Source organism: Entelurus aequoreus, linkage group LG16 (assembly GCF_033978785.1).
Source record: "Entelurus aequoreus isolate RoL-2023_Sb linkage group LG16, RoL_Eaeq_v1.1, whole genome shotgun sequence".
NCBI lineage: Eukaryota > Metazoa > Chordata > Actinopteri > Syngnathiformes > Syngnathidae > Entelurus > Entelurus aequoreus.
The window spans coordinates 37,619,066-37,641,399 of NC_084746.1; the positions used below are offsets into that span (position 1 = coordinate 37,619,066).

Consider the following 22,334-nt stretch of genomic DNA (forward strand, 5'->3'; position numbering starts at 1 on the left):
TGTCACTCACATATGCACACACAAAGCAATGTCATTACTTAGAGTATGACTGACATTAAAAACATGATTTAATTAGATAAAAAAAATATAAAAAAGTCAATATGGTCTTTCTTAAGAGTTTAAAAAAACTTTTTTACAAAAAAAACGGTTTTGAAAAAGAGTCTTGTATTCAGGGTCTTTTTAAAATGTGGGTCCAAATAAGGTTTTCAAATATACAGTAGGACCCTTTTTTTTTCCTAAGAAATATTTTTAGCTTACAGTTTGACTGACACATGATTTGATGAAAAAATAAATAAAAAGCTGACAGCCTTGTCTTAATTATTTTTCAAAAACGGGTCTTGAAAAAGTGTCTTATATTCACGGTTGGTTTCTATTCGGGACAATATAATAATGTTCTCAAATATTAGAATTTTATACAAACATGTTTTGGAACAAAATGGGTTGTCCTATATGTGGGGTGGACAGATTTAAATGAAACCAGCAAGTGGTAAATAACTTTTTCACTAGGCAGAGCTTTTCTTCTTGTCACTCTCACACACAAACACACATTACTTAGAGCTTGACTGACATTGAAAACATCATTTGATTAGATTTTTAAAAAAGGTCAAGGTGGTCATTTGGATGTCAAAAAAATAGTCTTATATTCAGGGTGGTCTTATATTCGGGTCAATATAATAATGTTCTCGAATATAAGACTTTTATGTAAGAATTGTCTGAACAAGACGGGTTGTCCTATATGCTGGGTGTACAGATTTAGATGAAACCAGCAGGTGGAAAATGACTGTTTCCCTAGCAAGTCAGAGCTTTTCTTCTTGCCACTCACACACACACACATACAAAATGTCATTACTTAGAGCTTGACTGACATTGAAAACATAATTTGATTAGATTTTTAAAAAAGGTTATAGTGGTCATTTTGATGTAAAAAAAAAAAAGTCTTATATTCAGGGTGGTCTTATATTCGGGTCAATATAATAATGTTCTCGAATATAAGACTTTTATGTAAGAATTGTCTGAACAAGACGGGTTGTCCTATATGCTGGGTGTACAGATTTAGATGAAACCAGCAGGTGGAAAATGACTGTTTTCCTAGCAAGTCAGAGCTTTTCTTCTTGCCACTCACACACACACACACTTACAAAATGTCATTACTTAGAGCTTGACTGACATTGAAAACATAATTTGATTAGATTTTTAAAAAAGGTTATAGTGGTCATTTTGATGTAAAAAAAAATAGTCTTATATTCAGGGTGGTCTTATATTGGGGTCAATATAATAATGTTCACGAATATAAGACTTTTATATAATAATTTTCTGAACAAGACGGGTTGTCCTATATGCGGGGTGCACAGATTTAGATGAAACCAGCAGGTGGAAAATGACGTTTTCCCTAGTAAGTCAGAGCTTTTCTTTTTGTCACTCACACACTCACACACAAACATACAAAATGTCATTACTTAGAGCTTGACTGACATTGAAAACATAATTTGATTAGATTTTTTTAAAAGGTCAAGATGGTCATTTTGATGTAAAAAAAAATAGTCTTATATTCAGGATGGTCTTATATTCGGGTCAATATAATAATGTTTACGAATATAAGACTTTTATATAAGAATTTTTTGAACAAGGCGGGTTGTCCTACATGCGGGGTGTACAGATTTATACATGTAAACCAGCACACAGCAAATAACTTTCCCCTAGCAAGTCAGAGCTTTTCTTATCGTCACTCTCACACACACACACATACAAAATGTCTATACTTAGCGCTTGACTGACATTGAAAACATAATTTGATTAGATTTTTAAAAAAGGTCATAGTGGTCATTTTGATGTAAAAAAAATAGTCTTATATTCAGGGTGGTCTTATATTGGGGTCAATATAATAATGTTCACGAATATAAGACTTTTATATAATAATTTTCTGAACAAGACGGGTTGTCCTATATGCGGGGTGCACCGATTTAGATGAAACCAGCAGGTGGAAAATTACTTTTTCCTTAGCAAGTCAGAGCTTTTCTTTTTGTCACTCACACACTCACACACAAACATACAAAATGTCATTACTTAGAGCTTGACTGAGATTGAAAACATAATTTGATTAGATTTTTTTAAAAGGTCAAGATGGTCATTTTGATGTAAAAAAAAATAGTCTTATATTCAGGATGGTCTTATATTCGGGTCAATATAATAATGTTTACGAATATAAGACTTTTATATAATAATTTTTTGAACAAGGCGGGTTGTCCTACATGCGGGGTGTACAGATTTATACATGTAAACCAGCACACAGCAAATAACTTTCCCCTAGCAAGTCAGAGCTTTTCTTATTGTCACTCACACACACACACACATACAAAATGTCTATACTTAGCGCTTGACTGACATTGAAAACATAATTTGATTAGATTTTTAAAAAAGGTCATAGTGGTCATTTTGATGTAAAAAAAAATAGTCTTATATTCAGGGTGGTCTTATATTGGGGTCAATATAATAATGTTCACGAATATATGACTTTTATATAATAATTTTCTGAACAAGACGGGTTGTCCTATATGCGGGGTGCACCGATTTAGATGAAACCAGCAGGTGGAAAATGACGTTTTCCTTAGTAAGTCAGAGCTTTTCTTTTTGTCACTCACACACTCACACACAAACATACACAATGTCATTACGTAGAGCTTGACTGACATTGAAAACATAATTTGATTAGATTTTTAAAAAAGGTCAAGGTGGTCATTTTGATGTAAAAAAAATAGTCTTATATTCAGGATGGTCTTATATTGGGGTCAATATAATAATGTTTACGAATATAAGACTTTTATATAAAAAATTTTTGAACAAGGCGGGTTGTCCTATATGCGGGGTGTACAGATTTATACATGTAAACCAGCACACAGCAAATAACTTTCCCCTAGCAAGTCAGAGCTTTTCTTATTGTCACTCACACACACACACACACATACAAAATGTCTATACTTAGCGCTTGACTGACATTGAAAACATAATTTGATTAGATTTTTAAAAAAGGTCATAGTGGTCATTTTGATGTAAAAAAAAAAGTCTTATATTCAGGGTGGTCTTATATTGGGGTCAATATAATAATGTTCACGAATATAAGACTTTTATATAATAATTTTCTGAACAAGACGGGTTGTCCTATATGCGGGGTGCACCGATTTAGATGAAACCAGCAGGTGGAAAATTACTTTTTCCCTAGCAAGTCAGAGCTTTTCTTTTTGTCACTCACACACTCACACACAAACATACAAAATGTCATTACTTAGAGCTTGACTGAGATTGTAAACACAATTTGATTAGATTTTTTTAAAAGGTCAAGGTGGTCATTTTGATGTAAAAAAAATAGTCTTATATTCAGAATGGTCTTATATTGGGGTCAATATAATAATGTTCACAAATATAAGACTTTTATATAATAATTTTCTGAACAAGACGGGTTGTCCTATATGCGGGGTACACCGATTTAGATGAAACCAGCAGGTGGAAAATGACGTTTTCCCTAGCAAGTCAGAGCTTTTCTTTTTGTCACTCACACACTCACACACAAACATACAAAATGTCATTACTTAGAGCTTGACTGACATTGAAAACATAATTTGATTAGATTTTTAAAAAAGGTCAAGGTGGTCATTTTGATGTAAGAAAAATAGTCTTATATTCAGGGTGGTCTTATATTGGGGTCAATATAATAATGTTTACGAATATAAGACTTTTATGTAAGAATTTTCTGAACAAGACGGGTTGTCCTATATGCGGGGTGCACCGATTTAGATGAAACCAGCAGGTGGAAAATTACTTTTTCCCTAGCAAGTCAGAGCTTTTCTTTTTGTCACTCACACACTCACACACAAACATACAAAATGTCATTACTTAGAGCTTGACTGAGATTGAAAACATAGTTTGATTAGATTTTTTTAAAAGGTCAAGGTGGTCATTTTGATGTAAAAAAAATAGTCTTATATTCAGGATGGTCTTATATTCGGGTCAATATAATAATGTTGTCACCCCACAGTGTAAACACAAGCCTGATCAAAGCGTACCTGACCCAAACCACACCATGACCAAGTGAAATGTACCACTTGGTGGAAATGTCTTCAGTCTGAATGTTGTTCTAGTCCCAGTAATTAGTAGAAGGCGTGTTCCAAGTGGCCATGCAAAGCAACCAATGAGGCATCCTGAGCTTTCACACCGCAACAATCTCGATATGCATCTCTGGAACGTTCCTCGATCCAAAGTCTAAATGCACACACGTCGGATAGATGGTTCCGCCACGTTCCGAACCGCCATCTGTCCAATTCCAGCCGAGCGGCAGCCGGGTTAAGCCGATCCGGGCACGGGTCCGAGTGATCAGAGCGCAAAGCTACGTGGTTTGCATACCTGATGGGAGGAAAGCAGCCTGCTGCTGAAACTGCATGCTGGCCAGGGCCTGCTGGTACTGGAGCATGCCGGTGTTAAACACAGCAGAGGCCCCATTGGCCTTCTCCAGGGCCGCCCGCTTTGGCAGGGGAGCCATGACACTGGGGGCGATACCCTGCCCAGCCAGATGAGGGAAGGTCAGCGATAAGAGAGATAGAGAAGTGTGTGTTTGTGGGGGGAAAAGATGAGTTGGGGGGTGGGGGGGAGAAACAAAAAAACAACAAAAAACAAAAAAGGAACACATGTTAGAGGGCATCATAGAAGCAGCATTACAACATTCTTTGGTGTGTACATCAACAATATGATCATATCATCAGTAGCAAGCAAGCAGCACTCGGACACTACACAAGCAGGAGCATGGTGCCTACTGGAGCTACTGGCTAATAAGCATCCATGAATGGTTCTCTTCACTGGGAACAATAACTAACTAGATGCAACATGAGCAAGCATTAACAGCTGCTAACAAGAGGTGGAAGCACAGAGAGAGAGAGAGAGAGAGAGAGGGAGGCTGCACTGCTAGCTCCATGATAAACTGTGTCAGGTGATACTTCACCCGCTGACTCGGCTCAAAAATGGTCTCAGAAAGCGTCAATATGAATGCAGAGTCTCCTTTGTCATGAGGCCATCTTTGAGAAAGGTGAGTGAACTACACTATATTGCCAAAAAGTATTTGGCCGCCCATCCAAATGATGACAATCAGGTGTCCTAATCAATTGGCCCGGCCACAGGTGTATAAAACCAAGCACTTAGGCATGGAGACCGTTTCTACAAACATTTGTGAAAGAATGGGCCGCTCTCAGTGATTTCCAGCGTGGAACTGCTACCTGTGCGACAAATCCAGTCGTGAAATGTCCTCACTCCTAAATATTCCAAAGTCAATTGTCAGCTTTATTATAAGAAAATAGATGAGTTTGGGAACAACAGCAACTCAGCCACCAAGTGGTAGGCCACGTAAAGTGACAGAGATGCTGAAGCGCATAGTGCAAAGACTTTCTGCACAGTCCGTTGCTACAGAGCTTCATGTGACCTTCCAATTAGCCCACGTACAGTACGCAGAGAGCTTCATGGAATGGGTTTCCATGGCCGAGCAGCTGCATCTAAGCCATTCATCACCAAGTCCAATGCAAAGCGTTGGATGCAGTGGCGTAAAGCACGTCGTCACTGGACTCGAGAGCAGTGGAGACGCCTTCTCTGGAGTGATGAATCACGCTTTTCCATCTGGAAATCTGATGGACCAGCCTGGGTTTGGAGGTTGCCAGGAGAACTGTACATTTCGGACTACATTGTGCCGAGTGGGAAATTTGGTGGAGGAGGAATTATGGTCTGGGGTTGTTTTTCAGGAGTTGGGCTTGGCCCCTTAGTTCCAGTGAAAGGAACTTTGAATGCTCCAGGATACCAAAACATTTTGGACAATTCCATGCTCCCAACCTTGTGGGAACAGTTTGAAGCGGGCCCCTTCCTCATCCAACATGACTGTGCACCAGTGCACAAAGCAAGGTCCATAAAGACATGGATGACAGAGTCTGGTGTGGATGAACTTGACTGTCCTGCACAGAGTCCTGACCTGAACCCGATAGAACACCTTTGGGATGAATTAAAACGAGCCAGGCCTTCTCGACCAACATCAGTGTGTGACCTCACCAATGCGCTTTTGGAAGAATGATCGAAAATTCCTATAAACACACTCCGCAACCTTGTGGACAGCCTTCCCAGAAGAGTTGAAGCTGTAATAGCTTCAAAAGGTGGACCGACATCATATTGAACCCAAGGGTTAGGAATGGGATGGCACTTCAAGTTCATATGTGAGTCAAGGCAGGTGGCCAAAGACTTTTGGCAATATAGTGTATGTGTAAGACTGTTTCCTCTTAGCCCCACCTGACGTGCATTAGCAACACACCCATGCTAACTTGTAGCTCCACAACACGGAACACTTGGGCGTTAGACTTGAAGCCATGCCACCGTTATTAAAGCTCTAATTCCCTAACCCTCACTTGCTTTTGTTAGAGACACAACAGATTATGAAGTGATTGTGGTTCCGTGTGAAGTCAAGAGTGTTTGGTGCCTCCCAATTTAAAAGGGGGGAACTGCACTTTTTGGGAGGAATTTTGCCCACCATCCCCAATCCGAAAAGAGCACGTGTCTTTCTCTTGTATTCTGTAAATATTTAAAATCTGCTAGTGCAAAGTGACTAACAATGCAGGCCATCGATAAAGCCCGCTGAAAAAACATGCAAAACCCGCCAACAACGCTCCATTTGCATGCCGTGAACGACATGTTAAGTATCCCGCTAATTGCTACAAGTGAGTAGCCCGCCACTAGCAAGTAGCCCGCCCCTAGTTATTAGCGAATAGCCTGCCGCTTTTGATTGATTGATTGAAACTTTTATTAGTAGATTGCACAGTACAGTACATATTTCCGTACAATTGACCACTAAATGGTGACACCCGAATACGTTTTTCAACTTGTTTAAGTTGGGGTCCACGTAAATCAATTCATGGTAACTGCTAAACCGCTACTAGAGAGTAACCCGCCACTAGCTACTAGCCTGCAACTAGTTACTGGCCCTCTACCAGTGAGTAGTCTGCAATTAGCTACTAGCCTGCTAAGCTACTAGCCTGCTACTAGGTAATAGTCTACAAGTAGCTAGTAGCTACTGATAGATAGATAGATAGATAGATAGATAGATAGATAGATAGATAGATAGATAGATAGATAGATAGATAGATAGATAGATAGATAGATAGATAGATAGATAGATAGATAGATAGATAGATAGATAGATAGATAGATAGATAGATAGATAGATAGATAGTAATGAACTTTATTAATACCTTGGGAAGGTTCCCTCAGGGAAATTCTACTAGCTCGATACTAGCTACTCACCCTCTACCAGTGAGTAGGCTGCTACTAGCTACTAGCCCACCACTAGCTACAAACGAGTAACCCGCTAATAGCTACTAGCCCACCACTAGCTACAAACGAGTAACCCGCTACTAGCCCACCACTAGCTACAAACGAGTAACCCGCTAATAGCTACTAGCCTACCACTAGCTACAAACAAGTAACCCGCAACTAGCTACTAGCCCACCACTAGCTACAAACGAGTAACCCGCAACTAGCTACTAGCCCACCACTAGCTACAAATGAGTAACCCGCTAATAGCTACTAGCCCACCACTAGCTACAAACGAGTAACCCGCAACTAGCTACTAGCCCACCACTAGCTACAAACAAGTAACCCGCAACTAGCTACTAGCCCACCACTAGCTACAAACGAGTAACCCGCAACTACCTACTAGCCCAACACTAGCTACAAACTAGTAACCAGCAACTAGCTACTAGTCCGCTAATAGCGAGTAACCCACTAAGCTACTAGATAGATAGCTAGATAGATAGATAGATAGATATGAACTTTATTAATCCCTTGGGAAGGTTCCTTCAGGAAAATTCTACTAGCCCGGTACTCGCGAGTAGCCCAGTACTAGCTACTAGGCCACTACTAACATACTAGCAATTAACTCGCTATTAACCATTAGCCTGCAACTAGGTACTATTGGGTAGCCCACTTTTAGCTACTAGCTCACTACTAGCTATCTTGAGCTGCTTCTTCTGCTGTGTTGCCTTTGAAAGAGTAAACGTTAATTCTAGGTTATAAATCATGACTCTCGCCTGTTTAGTAGAAGGTTGTGGCACCAAGCCGGGAAGTTAGTCAACTTTGAAAATCTACGCGCCACTAACTAAATTGATATTATATGGCTCTCAGCATAAGTTCATTGCACACATCACTAAGAAGCATTTTTTTTAAAATCCGATGAGTGAATATAAATCTGAATTTACCAGCTCAAGAAAGATATAATCGGCATCCCAGTGAGCTCGGACATTGCAAGGCACTGTTTTTGTTGTTGTTATTTGAAACGTTAAAGGCGTAGCAATGCTTTGTGAAAAGACGTTTCGGTAATGCTTAAAATACTGTAAATATTACACGTAATCGTATATGTGAAGTTTTACTACATCACATACAGCATGTAAATACAACATTGTGGGAGGTTTTAGGATGTTTTTTTAGAGGGCTTTATTTGTTTATCTCTAGCTGCCTCTTACTAATGGTTTTTCAATATTTAGAACACTCCAACGGTAAAGACATATGTGTTCATGTCTCACATAAGTATTGTTGATGTACAAAACCCAAAACCAGTGAAGTTGGCACAATGTGTAAATGGTAAATAAAAACAGAATACAATGATTTGCAAATCCTTTTCAACTTACATGTGCATTCAATTGAATGGACTGCAAAGACAAGATATTTAAACTGAGAAACAAATAATCATTAACTTAGAATTTAATGGCAGCAACACATTGCCAAAAAGTTGTCACAGGGGCATTTTTACCACTGTGTTACATTGCCTTTCCTTTTAACAACACTCAGTAAACGTTTGGGAACTGAGGAGACACATTTTTGAAGCTTTTCAGGTGGAATTCTTTCCCATTCTTGCTTGATGTACAGCTTAAGTTGTTCAACAGTCTGGGGGTCTCCGTTGTGGTACTTTAAGCTTTATAATGCGCCACACATTTTCAATGGGACACAGGTCTGGACTACAGGCAGGCCAGTCTAGTACCCGCACTCTTTTACTATGAAGCCACGTTGATGTAACACGTGGCTTGGCATTGTCTTACTGAAATAAGCAGGGGCGTCCATGAAAAAGACGTTGCTTGGATGGCAAAATATGTTGCTCCAAAACCTGTATGTACCTTTCAGCATTAATGGTGCCTTCACAGAAGTTACCCATGCCTTGAGTACTAATACACCCCCATACCATCACAGATGCTGGCTTTTCAAACTTTGCACCCAGAACGGAGTTATAACGGATGGTTCTTTCCTCTTTGTTCCAGAGGACACGACATCCACAGTTTCCAAAAACAATTTGAAATGTGGACTCGTCAGACCACAGAACACTTTTCCACTTTGCATCAGTCCATCTTAGATGAGCTCGGGCCCAGCTAAGCCGGCGGTGTTTCTGGGTGTTGTTGATGAATGGCTTTGGCTTTGCATAGTAGAGTTTTAACTTGCACTTGCAGGCATCAAATTCCAAATGAGCTAATATTTGCACTAAATAACGTTTTCCAGTTTGAACGTGTCTTTGCAGTCTATTCCATTGAATATAGTTTGAAAAGGATTTGCAAATCATTGTATTCTGTTTTTATTTACGATTTACACAACGTGACAACTTCACTTGTTTTGGGGTTTGTAGATGATGGGCAAAATTCCAAAACAAGTGCAGTTCCCCTGAAACCCCGAAAGGGAGGAGCCACGATCATTTCATTGCATACACGAATGACAGAAGGAAAAACAGACATCGCACGGAGACAAAGACAACAACATTGGTTAAAACACTGCTCTACAACAAAGCCACATGCCAAGCTAAAAGGTGAAAGGTCATAGTACCAGGTCAAAGGTTGCGTCGAGGGGTCGCTTCAGTGATTTGACAGCCGACTGAGTCTTAATTAGCAGGCAGCGAGCACATGATGGCAATGGGCCAATGGGGTTCAAGCGCATTAACATAAACCAGCAAGCAGAGGTGCATCATGGGGGCAGCAGTGCAGTTTGGGTATAGGTGAGAAAAACAAAACAAATAAAAAAACAAATCATTGGAATGCAATTGTACAAGGGGATTACAGGACTAAGGCATGCACAGTGTGGACACTAGCTCTACCAGTTACATGGTCGTCGTCACACTACTCGTCTACATTAGTTACCGTCACACAAATGGATGAACGCAGCAATGAAAACATTGTTCACTCATTACTTAGCTGGGTCACATTAGACAGTACACTGTGCTCATCCTAGTCAGAGTCACATTTGCAATCATTCACCCGCAGCTCCGTCAACAATAGCAAGGGGGAAAAAGTGACTAATACGGCTATGAAACAAAAGTTTAAGCATGATAAAACTATCTGGAATGTCAAGAAGAAGGAAACTGTCCCCAAGTAGGAGAGAAACCAGATTATGTTTACAAACTAGACCAGGGGTCCCCAAACTACGGCCTGCCAGCGTCCAAAATCCTGCCCGCAGGAAGTCCCAAGTTAAAAAAAAAAAAATATATATATATATACGTTAGGTCAGGAAAAAACAGAGGCTATATCAGGTTTCCCTGCTCGTCAGGGGATTTTAAATCACCTGACGAGCAGGGAAACCTGCGAAACAGGCTTGTAGGGATGATATAGCCTCTGTGTTTTTTCCTGACCTAACGTATATTCCGCTCTACCCCGCACTGTATAACGGATAAACCACAGAAACCTCGACTATATATATATATATTTTTTAATTTTTTTTAATCTGGCCTTTCTAATCCATTTTCTACCGCTTGTTACTCTCTGTGTCTCCTAACCACTCAGGCAAATCATATTGTCTAAAAATGCATTTTCCCATCGATAATGTGACGTCGCGCTTGCACGTTGTCTTTCAGTCAATTAGTGCGCGAGGAATATATACATATATATATATGTATGTATATATATATATATACATACATATATATATATACATACACATATATACATATATATATATATATATATATATATATATATATATATATATATATATATATATATATATATATATATATATGTATATATATATATATATATATATATATATATATATATATATATATAAATAAATATATATATATGTATATATATATATATATATATATATATATATATATATATATATATATAAATATATATATATATATATATATACATATATATATATATACACAGTATAGGCCAAAAGTTTGGACACACCTTCTCATTTAATGCTTTTTCTTTATTTTCATGACTATTTACATTGTAGATTGTCACATCAAAACTATGAATGAACACACGTGGAGTTATGTACTTAACAAAAAAAGGTGAAATAACTGAAAACACATTTTATATTCCAGTTTCTTCAAAATAGCCACCCTTTGCTCTGATTAATGCTTTGCACACTCTTGGCATTCTCTCGATGAGCTTCAAGAGGTAGTCACCTGAAAGGGTTTTCACTTCACAGGCGTCATAGTTTTGATGCCTTCAGTGACAATTTACAATGTAAATAGTGATGAAAATAAAGAAAGCGCATTGAAAGGAGAAGGTGTGTCCAAACTTTTGGCCTGTATTGTATATAAATATACAGCTTGGCCCACGGTAAAAAATGTTTTAACCCAATGCGGCCCCCGAGTCAAAAAGTTTGGGGACCCCTGAGCTAGACTTTGAAAATTGGACCTAACATGGCAGGAGTTCCGACTGGCTCAAAGGTGAGTGTGACCGCATGGGGCAAAGGTTGGCTCACCATGGCTGCGGCTGCGGAGGCCTGGTTCACCTGGTGCTGAGTGGCCTTGATTTTGGCCTGCAGGTGAGCCGGCGGGTGAAAGTACTTGCACTTCTCGCGGGAGCAGCGGCCCTTGATGTAGTCCATGCACACCGTGACCGTGTTGTCGTTTGTGTCGATCATTGTGCTGTCTGCTGGGTGGGCAAAGCGACAGTCGTCCTCGCCCCTGGAGCAGTTTCCCCTCTGGTATTCGCGACACACCTATAGTCAAAGACACAGTTTTACAGCTAATACAGAGTCAATTGCAAGTACAAATACAGTGGAACCTCGATTTATACCTCTTTGCACAAACTTTTCAATTTACGAGCCACAGACCGAATGGAAACATGCTTTGTCTCAGTGTACGCATGTAAAATTCACACATCGTCAGCCATTTTGTGCCTGGCAGCACAGTCATTGTGGGCGGGCTGATCGACCTCCACTGCTCATTGAGTCAGCACAGCAGTGCTGTTGTTCGCTACTGTGCTCAGTGCTACTTTTTACAGCATGTTTTGCTAGCCCATATGAGTCCAGAGAAAGAAATGGACAAGCAATGTGTGGTTTAAAAGTATCCAGAGTTGTCGACACTGCTAAAAGGTAAATGGAAGATCAACCACAAAGTAAAATGTATGTTTTTAGAAAAATTCCTGATCATTGTAGCAACCTGGCTGTTAAAGTTAAGGAGTTTTGTGATTACAAACTGAGCGCACCACACGGCTAGTGACAGTGTGTCGGCTGGACAGTTCAGCTATTTGTTGTTTTTTTGACTTTGTTATTAAATAGAAAGTTGATTCATCACCTCTTTGTTATGTTTGTGTGATATATATTGTATGGCACTTTATAATGTGCTCAAAGTGTACAAACCTTTACTAAAATCTAATAAAATATAACACATTATTTATATTAAAAAAGAAAAGAGAAATTTGCTTCAGTTTACAAACTTTTGTATTTACGAACCTTGTTCAAGAACCTACACAGTTTCCACTGTGATAACAACCACCATAGTGCTGTCGGTGGAATTATTTCCTCAGTTTGACATGCAAATAAAGCAATTACATTAACTGAAGCTCCTGCATATATGGTTAAATAATATGAATGCAATTCATAACACTGTCATTTAATGTTGTAATTGATGCAACATGAGTATACCTTTTCAGCATTTGGAGATTACCATGTGCTTGACATAGTACAAATCTCATTTTTTTATGTATTCATGGAGATTATGATTCATAAAGCATTTTCTGTCTGTTAATGATGTACAGTTCCAGAAATTACAATAATCTTAAAATGCCTCATGTGTTCCCTTTTGCATACAAATCACCACAGTTTTGTTTTAAATAAATAAGCTCTGCTTCTTCCTACTTCTTTTTGGACATGTCGTCATGAGAAACTGGAAATATGTGATGTACTATGTTATAACTGTAAACATGTTCGAAAATTATTATAACTATATACAACACAAGTGTCAAACTCGAGCCCCGGGGGCCAGATCTGGCCCGCCACATCAATTTGTGTGGCCCCCAAAAGCCTGGAAATAATATGTGTAAATGAATTACCTTATCTTTTCTTAATAAATGTATTACAAAAATAAATGTACTGTGTACAATTACATATATTTACACTTTAATCATCTTTAATAATAAAACAAAATATTATATCATCATGCATTTCAAAACAATGTTATTGTTCAAATAAAGATAAATACTTAAATATCTGCTTGACTTATGATTTCAAAGCAAGTAATCCAACAAACTGTCCATGTAAAAATTTTTACAGTAAAACTTTTTTACAGTAAAATCCACTTTCAATATAGGGTAATAATACACTACAAAACACAACAACCGTAGATTTTCAGTATAAAAAACGTGCATGAATGTTTACGTAAAAGAAACAGTGGCACCGTGTTTCAATTCCATTTAATTGAATTCCATGTATTTTTTTATTTTATATGCTGTAAAAAAACAAAAACAAAAACTGCAAATATTACAGTCAAATTGTGACGACTGAGCTACCAGTTTTATACAGTACCATCTAAACATTTGGTTTGGTATGTAAAAAAAGACAGACAATTATACACATGTTTTATATATACACATTTATATTCATTCGGTATATTATTGACTGTTAAGAACGGCCCTCTGATGGCAAACATAACTGCGATGTGGCCCTCGATGAAAACCAGTTTGACACCCCTGATATAGAACGTACTAGGGTAGTACGGTATACCGGTATTAGTATAGTACCGCGATACTAATGAATCATTTTCGGTACTATACCGCCTCTGGAAAGTACTAATTTACTAATGCAAAGTATCAAACAACAGAAGAATAAGTGATTATTACATTTTAACAGAAGTGTAGATAGAACATGTTAAAACAGAAAATAAGCAGATATTAACAGTAAATTAACAAGTGGATTAATAATTCAATTTCTACCACTTGTCCTTTATAACTTTGACAAAATAATAGAATGGAAAATGACACAATATGTTACTGCATACATCAGCAGACTAATTAGGAGCCTTTGTTTGTTTACTTACTACTAAAAGACAAGTCGTCTTGTATGTTCACTATTTTATTTAAGGACAAACTTGCAATATGACCCATATGTTTAATGTACCCTAAGATGTTTTTGTTCAAATAAAGCCAATAATGCCATTTTTTGTGGTCCCCTTTATTTAAAAAAGTATCGAAAAGTATCAAAATAAATTTAGTACTTGTACCGGTACCAAAATATTGGTATCGGGACAACACTAGAACAGTGGTTCTTAACCTGGGTTCGATCGAACCCTAGGGGTTCGGTGAGTCGGCCTCAGGGGTTCGGCGGAGCCTCTGCCTCGGAGGTCAAGACACACCCAACTCATCGTGAGAATAAAAACTTCTCCCTATCGGCATATTATGGATACCCCCAAACAATGTTCCCTCTCATTTCCATCTGATTTGCAGGTGTGTAATTTGTTGTGAGTTCATGCACTGTGTTGGTTTTGGTCTTTGAACAAGGTGATGCTCATGCACGGTTCATTTTGTGCACCAGTAAAAAAAAACATATAACTTTGTCTTGAATTTGAAAAAAATAACATTTTATTTTTCACTAAAGAAGGGTTCGGCGAATGCGCATATGAAACTGGCGGGGTTCGGTACCTCCAACAAGGTTAAGAACCACTGCACTAGAAAGTCCAGTAGTTTGACATGTAGTGCACATGTGAGGCAGCAGGGGGCAGCATTATCCCAGTGATGTGTACTTGCTGTGTGACAACAGGAAATAATATGAAGGTTTTTGTTGCCTTATTAGCTAAAAAAAAATAAGGCTGGATAAATGCTTCCAGACAGAAAGCTAATTAATGATGTAAACATGTGTAAACATGCTTGTTATGTCGTATATTTTGCATCATTTCAATTAAATTAGTTGAATCAAATCAGGGACAATTTGTAGCCATCAACATAAACAAAGTGATGAAACACATGATAGTTTTTAATGAGCTTCAGTATTGTTTGTTGACATAGGGATTGATCTTGGGATTTAGTTGATGTAAAAAGTGTTGCGTTTTCTCCAAGTGGAAAAACTCATTAAGCCCACTCCTTGTCACAAACAAATACTCCAAGAGTGGATTACCTCGAGTCTGTCTGTTCTCAGCAGTTTCTGGGCTGCAGCGGCAGCGTTGGGGACTTGGCTGACGGTAGGACTGGAAGCCATGAGGACGGGGGTGTTGGACAGCATCTCTGGGGGCATCAGGCCCGGCGACAGGGGGCTCAGGTAGGGATTAAAAGCCGCGGCTGCAGCCGCAGCTGCGGCGTTGGTGGACAGGCCGGGCGTCACGGAGAACATGGGCTGAAGGACGGAGGGAAGGCAGTCATGGCGAGCCTGGAAGTAAATGTGCCAAACAGTGCTATGTTCAATCAGGGGTTTGAACCTCTCACCATAGGCGAGAGCTGCGTGCCAGGCATCATGGCGTTGGCGAGCTGCATGTGCTGGGCCAGCATGACCATGTTCTTCTGCTGGATCAGGTTGTTCCTGCCGTTGATCTCCAGCTGGTTCTTTAGGTGCGCAGGAGGGTGCAGATACTTGCAGTTCTCCCTGGAACAGCGGCCCTAAAAGAGGAAGACCAAAGGTTTCCTTATCTTTAAAATTCATAAATAAAAAGGAAACACTCACAGACAACCAATACGGATACAGAGCCAACATCTCAACATCGATGGCGTTAATGGAAATAACGGAAGAGATCCCCAATACAATAGATAGCAAAACATGTGCTGCTGCAGTGTTTATGGATTTAACAAATGCATTTGACAGAAATAATCATAGCATCTCAGTAAAAAAATTAGAAAGGTATGCAATCAGAGGGTTGGTCTTGAACTGGGTTAGAAGTTACCTAACCAATGTGTAGATAGGAGAACACACTTCCACAGAGCTGAAAATATTTTGTGCCGTACCTCAGGGATCAGTACTTTGTTCAATCTCTATACAAACGACATTTGTAAAGTTACAAAGGACTTAAAGGCCTACTGAAACCCACTACTACCGACCACGCAGTCTGATAGTTTATATATCAATGAGGAAATCTTAACATTGCAACACATGCCAATACGGCCGGGTTAGATTAGTAAAGTGCAATTTAAAATTTCCCGCGAAATATCCTGCTGAAAACGTCTCGGTATGATGACGTTTGCGCGTGACGTCACGGATTGTAGCGGACATTTTGGGACAGCATTGTGGCCAGCTATTAAGTCGTCTGTTTTCATCGCAAAATTCCACAGTATTCTGGACATCTGTGTTGGTGAATCTTTTGCAATTTGTTTAATGAACAATGGAGACAGCAAAGAAGAAAGCTGTAGGTGGGAAGCGGTGTATTAGTGGCCGGCTGCAGCAACACAAACATGTAGCCGGTGTTTCATTGTTTACATTCCCGGAATATGACAGTCAAGCTTTACCATTGGCCTGTGGAGAACTGGGACAACAGAGACTCTTACCAGGAGGACTTTGAGTTGGATACGCGATACCGTGAGTACGCAGCTGCGGCTTCCAAACATTTGATTGCTTGCCCGTACGTGTGTGCCGCTATGTGCATGTCACATACATAACTTTGGGGAAATATATGTGCTGTATGAACTTTGCGGAGGTGAACGGTACTTTGGGCTGTGGGATTGAGTGTGTTGTGCGGGTGTTTGATTTGTATCGGCGGGTTATATGGACGGGAGGGGGGAGGTGTTTGTTATGCGGATTAATTTGTAGCATATTAAATATAAGCCTGGTTGTGTTGTGGCTAATAGAGTATATATATGTCTTGTGTTTTATTTACTGTTTTAGTCATTCCCAGCTGAATATCAGGTCCCACCCGCCTCTCACAACATCTTCCCTATCTGAATCGCTTCCACTGCCCTCTAGTCCTTCACTCTCACTTTCCTCATCCACAAATCTTTCATCCTCGCTCAAATTAATGGGGTAATCGTCGCTTTCTCGGTCCGAATCGCTCTCGCTGCTGGTGGCCATGAGTGTAAACAATGTGCAGATGTGAGGAGCTCCACAACCTGTGACGTCACGCTACTTCCGGTACAGGCAAGGCTTTTTTATCAGCGACCAAAAGTTGCGAACTTTATTGTCGATGTTCTCTACTAAATCCTTTCAGCAAAAATATGGCAATATCGCGAAATGATCAAGTATGACACATAGAATGGACCTGCTATCCCCGTTTAAATAAGAAAATCGCATTTCAGTAGGCCTTTAAAGTTAGTATTATTTGCAGATGATACGACTGTGTTTTGTTCAGGAGAGAACACACATAAGCTAATACAACTAATAATAGAATAAATTAACAAATTAAAAAGATGGTTTGATAAAAAACTGAATCTCAGTCAAATTTAAATAATGTTATTCCGTAACAGTAGAAGAGAAAGTCAAACACAAATACAAATAGACAGAGTAGACATTGAAAGGGTAAAAGAAAACACATTTTTGGGTGTAATAATAGATGATAAAATAACTGGAAACCTCATGTGAAAAATATACAACATAAAGTAGCAAGAAATACGTCAAGAATGAATAAAGCAAAACATGTTCAAGACAAAAAATCACTTCATATTCTTTACTGCTCACTAGTGTTACATATCTGAGTTAGCAATATGGGGAAAAAACTACAAAAGTACACTTCATTCACTAACTGTGTTACAAAAAAGATCAATTAGAATAATATGGATATAGAGAACATACAAACCCTTTATTTATTGAATCACACATATTGAAATGAGCAAACAGCTAAAATTATGCACAAAGCAAACTATAACCTGCTAGCCAAGAATGTACAACAATTCTTCTCAACAAAAGAGGAGAAATATAACCTTAGAGGATAATCTATTTTAAACTATTTGTATGAATTTAAGACCTTTAGCATATCAGTATGTGGAATTAAATTATGGAATGGATTAAGCAAGGAAATCAAACAAAGCACCAATATGCTATGGTATGAAAAGGGGTAGGATTAAATAAGATCAGGTTCTTCCTACTCCTTTTCGGATGTGCTGTAATGAAACAACTGGAAATATGTGATGTATTACTTTGTGTCATATGCATGCTGAAACTGAACTGAACTGAACTGAAAAGTGGAGTTAACCCTCAACATGAAATGAAAAAAACATATACTAAGATTCATGTCAGAAAACATTGCTTTTTGTGCGCTCCCGGTTTTTTCAACGCATGTCATGCAACTGCCAGTCATATCTTTACTGTGTTGACCCCATTACAGTGGTACCTCGACTTAAGAGCGCGCTGACTTACGGGTGTTTTGAGATAAGAGCTGAGATTTTGCTTTAAATTGCAAGCAAATATTTTAGTTAGAAGCATTCCAGCAATTAGTTGTCATAGCAACTGTTACGGACATAACTTTGGTTTCCAACCATGGGAAGGAAGAAAGTGAGTGTGAAGGACAGTACTTGAGAGAAAAATTGGATGATATTCATTGAATTAAAGAAAGAAATCATCAAAAACATGGCTGAGCGTGTTGCCAATTTGGCGAAACAATTTGAGTGTATCACTGCTAGTCCGCGCCATACGGAATACAGAATACAGAATGAGTGCAACGCCAACCAATAATGTTAACATGATTAAATTAAATAAAAACGGCGGGCATTTATCCATGAAAATATGGAAAAGCTGCCGATGGTGTGTTTGACAGAGAAGCAGCTGTAAGGAAATACCATAGAAGTCTGCTCTTCAAAGTAAATGCTGTGCATTATTATATTATTTCATAAAAGTTGTTTGTACTATATTTTATTGTATTGTTTTAATACCACATTTATAAAAGTTAATTTAGGATTTAAGAACCAATCAAGCTTGTAATTGAAGTACTATTGTGCTATACATGACACACTTCATTATTGTTAAAAACCTGTTTTAAAAAATACATATTTGAAGACAAAATCAGTTGCTAACCTGCTCAAACTTGGAGACACTTTTTTTTTTTAAGGTCAATGGAGTTTGTGAAAAAGCTAGGACATGTGACATGTGCTGTTTTGCGCACGTATAAGACAACCTGACTTTTTTCAGTTTTATAGTCAGGTTACTTTTGTAAAACCGTACAATAATGGGAACAAATCAGAATGTTACGAGTAAAAAAAAAAAAAAGAAAGAAAAAAGTATATTTCTAACACGCAAATAAAGCCTCAATAGTCCTCATCTTACCACAATTATACATACATGCACATGTCATGTTAATGTTGGACATTGAAGACTCATTTTAACTTGCCAAATTGTTATTGTGATTATTTCCACTTATTATTATTATTATTATTATTATTATTATTATTAATATTATTATTATTATTATCATTAAATGTGTTATTTTCTTGAAATCTATTTTGATAAAAAAGAATACTCGGTGGAGCAATCACCTTGCAATCCCTGCCAGTCACAGCAGGGGGCAGATGTGGCGAGTGTTTGAGTTAGTGTGGCCCCCAAGAGGTCATGGTCATATATATATATATATATATATATATATATATATATATATATATATATATATATATATATATATATATATATATATATATATATGTAAGAACTGCTATACAATTCTCCTGATTACAGTCTACAGTGAGTCTCTAATTCTACCTTCTCTGTGGAGGGGAGTCTTGCACACTGTCATCAACTATGAATGTGAACACATGAATGCATGCACTCATGGTCATACGACAGGTACACACTACAAGTCATGTGAATCCAAGGCAAACACAGACAAACAATATTCAGCATAGACAAGCGTATGCTTTTAAACCCGGGGGCCAGTTGACCCGACTGAGCAACCCCCGCTGGGAGTCATTTCAGTGACTTCACTTTCACCCACAGTGGATCAGCAGACAGGTGCAAGTGACAGCCAGGGACAGTGAGTGGGCTAAGAAGCATACTTAGACTGCTTTTATTTACGCTGTCCACTTAGTGGGAAGTGGCCGTCTCAAGTTGTTATTGGAGAGATTGTGATGCAGGACTCTAAAGTCCATGTGCATCTCCATCAATTACAAAACCCAAAACCAGTGGAGTTGGCACATCGTGTAAATGGTAAATAAAAACAGAATACAATGATTTGCAAACAACCAGCTCAACCAGCTATTGCAAGGAATTTAGGGTTTTCACCATCTACGGTCTGTAATATCATCAAAAGGTTCAGAGAATCTGGAGAAATCACTGCACGTAACATTGAATGCCCATGACCTTTGATCCCTCAAGCGGTACTGCATCAAAAAGCGACATCAGTGTGTAAAGGAGATCACCACATGGGCTCAGGAACACTTCAGAAAACCACTGTCAGTAACTACAGTTTGTCGCTACATCTGTAAGTGCAAGTTAAAACTGTACTATGCAAAGCCAAAGCCATTTATCAACAACACCCAGAAACGCCGCCGGCTTCGCTGGGCCCGAGCTCATCTAAGATGGACAGATGCAAAGTAGAAAAGTGTTCTGTGGTCTGACGAGTCCACATTTCAAATTGTTTTTGGAAACTGTGTGGATGTTGTGTCCTCCGGAACAAAGAGGATAAGAACCATCCGTTATAACTCCGTTCTAGGTGCAAAGTTGTGGGTGTATTAATGCCCAAGGCATGGGTAACTTACACATCGGTGAAGGCACCATTAATGCTGAAAGGTACATACAGGTTTTGGAGCAACATATATTGCCATCCAAGCAACCTTATCATGGACGCCCCTGCTTATTTCAGCAAGACAATGCCAAGGCATGTGTTTCAACAGTGTGGCTTTTTAGTAAAAGAATGCGGGTACTAGACTGGCCTGCCTGTAGTCCAGACCTGTCTGCCATTGAAAATGTGTGGCGCACTATGAAGCCTAAAATACCACAACGGAGATCCCGGACTGTTGAACAACTTAAGCTGTACATCAAGCAAGAATGGGAAAGAATTTCACTTCAAAAATGTGTCTCCTCAGTTCCCAAACACTTACCGAGTGTTGTTAAAAGGAAAGGCCATGTAACACAGTGGTAAAAATGCCCCTGTGACAACTTTTTTGCAATGTGTTGCTGCCATTAAATTCTAAGTTAATGATTATTTGCCAAAAAAAGAGAAGTTTCTTAGTGTGAACATTAAATATCTTGACTTTGCAGTCTATTCAATTGAATATAAGTTGAAAAGGATTTGCAAATCATTGTATTCTGTTTTTATTTACCATTTACACAATGTGCCAACTTCACTGGTTTTGGGATTTGTAAAACATTGTATGTACATAAACATACAATGTATGTTTATTTACAACGTATATATGAAATAAGTTATTTCATATATACGTTGTGAAATAACCCATTTCACAACGTATCTATATGCGGCCAATATATGGAAACATATTTTCTTCTTCTAAAATGTAGTGGGTGCTGCTTATATTGTTTAATGGTGCGCTCTATAAAATACGGTACTGTACTAGGAAAATGACTTGTAACAGACATGAAAAAGCTATACACTGACTACTCTAGGGTTTCATTTGGAGAGTATAATATATACGATAAATAAAAATAGGTACATCAGGACTTCTGTTGACCATGTGCAATTTGATCAGGATGATGCTCACAAGGGTGCTTAGTAAGCAACACCCTGAAGCAAAAGCAATGTAGGCACTGATAGCAAAATGCGTACCAAAACACTGAACACAGTACTTTTGGTCGGAAATAATGTCACTAATAAAAGTTTAGTGCCATTCCATATAGCTTAAACTGAACCACAGAAGTGAAAGTGAAAAAAATGGCGCATGAATAGCTTGTGTGTGTGTGTGTGTGTGCGTTTTTGTATCTCTACCCTTCTTGAGACATCAACAAGGAAAAGTACCTTCCATATGAGGAGGTGTGAACAAGTTAGGACATAAATCATGGTCCCAATACCATTGCATCGAATAGAGAATGTCAGATTTGCACCCCTGGTGGTGAAATATATCAAAATTAGGGTGGTCCCAAAAAGGAGGGATTTTTCAAATTGACTGTATGTCCGTTTTAAAAGTACTCCCCCTCTGGTCAACATATGAAATAACAAGTGTGTGTAAAAATGTGAAGTGCTCCCCCTCTGATCA

The 22,334-nt window shown here is 38.6% G+C and overlaps 1 protein-coding gene across 14 annotated transcripts in view; it reads right to left on the bottom strand.

Moving 5' to 3' along the window:
• The window catches only part of mbnl1 (muscleblind-like splicing regulator 1), a 142,928-nt gene that overhangs the window by 18,249 nt on the left and 102,345 nt on the right, over window positions 1-22,334 (bottom strand). For 11 of the 14 annotated variants that reach the window (XM_062022793.1, XM_062022804.1, XM_062022791.1 and 8 more), the window contains 5 exons: window positions 15,705-15,875; window positions 15,400-15,615; window positions 11,770-12,009; window positions 9,877-9,930; window positions 4,396-4,549 (listed from right to left, as the gene is read on the bottom strand). In XM_062022793.1, the coding sequence (XP_061878777.1) occupies window positions 4,396-4,549; window positions 9,877-9,930; window positions 11,770-12,009; window positions 15,400-15,615; window positions 15,705-15,875 (835 nt within the window). The remainder of the gene's footprint in view (window positions 1-4,395; window positions 4,550-9,876; window positions 9,931-11,769; window positions 12,010-15,399; window positions 15,616-15,704; window positions 15,876-22,334) is intronic. The other 3 variants (XM_062022801.1, XM_062022802.1, XM_062022799.1) reach the window with 1 other exon arrangement.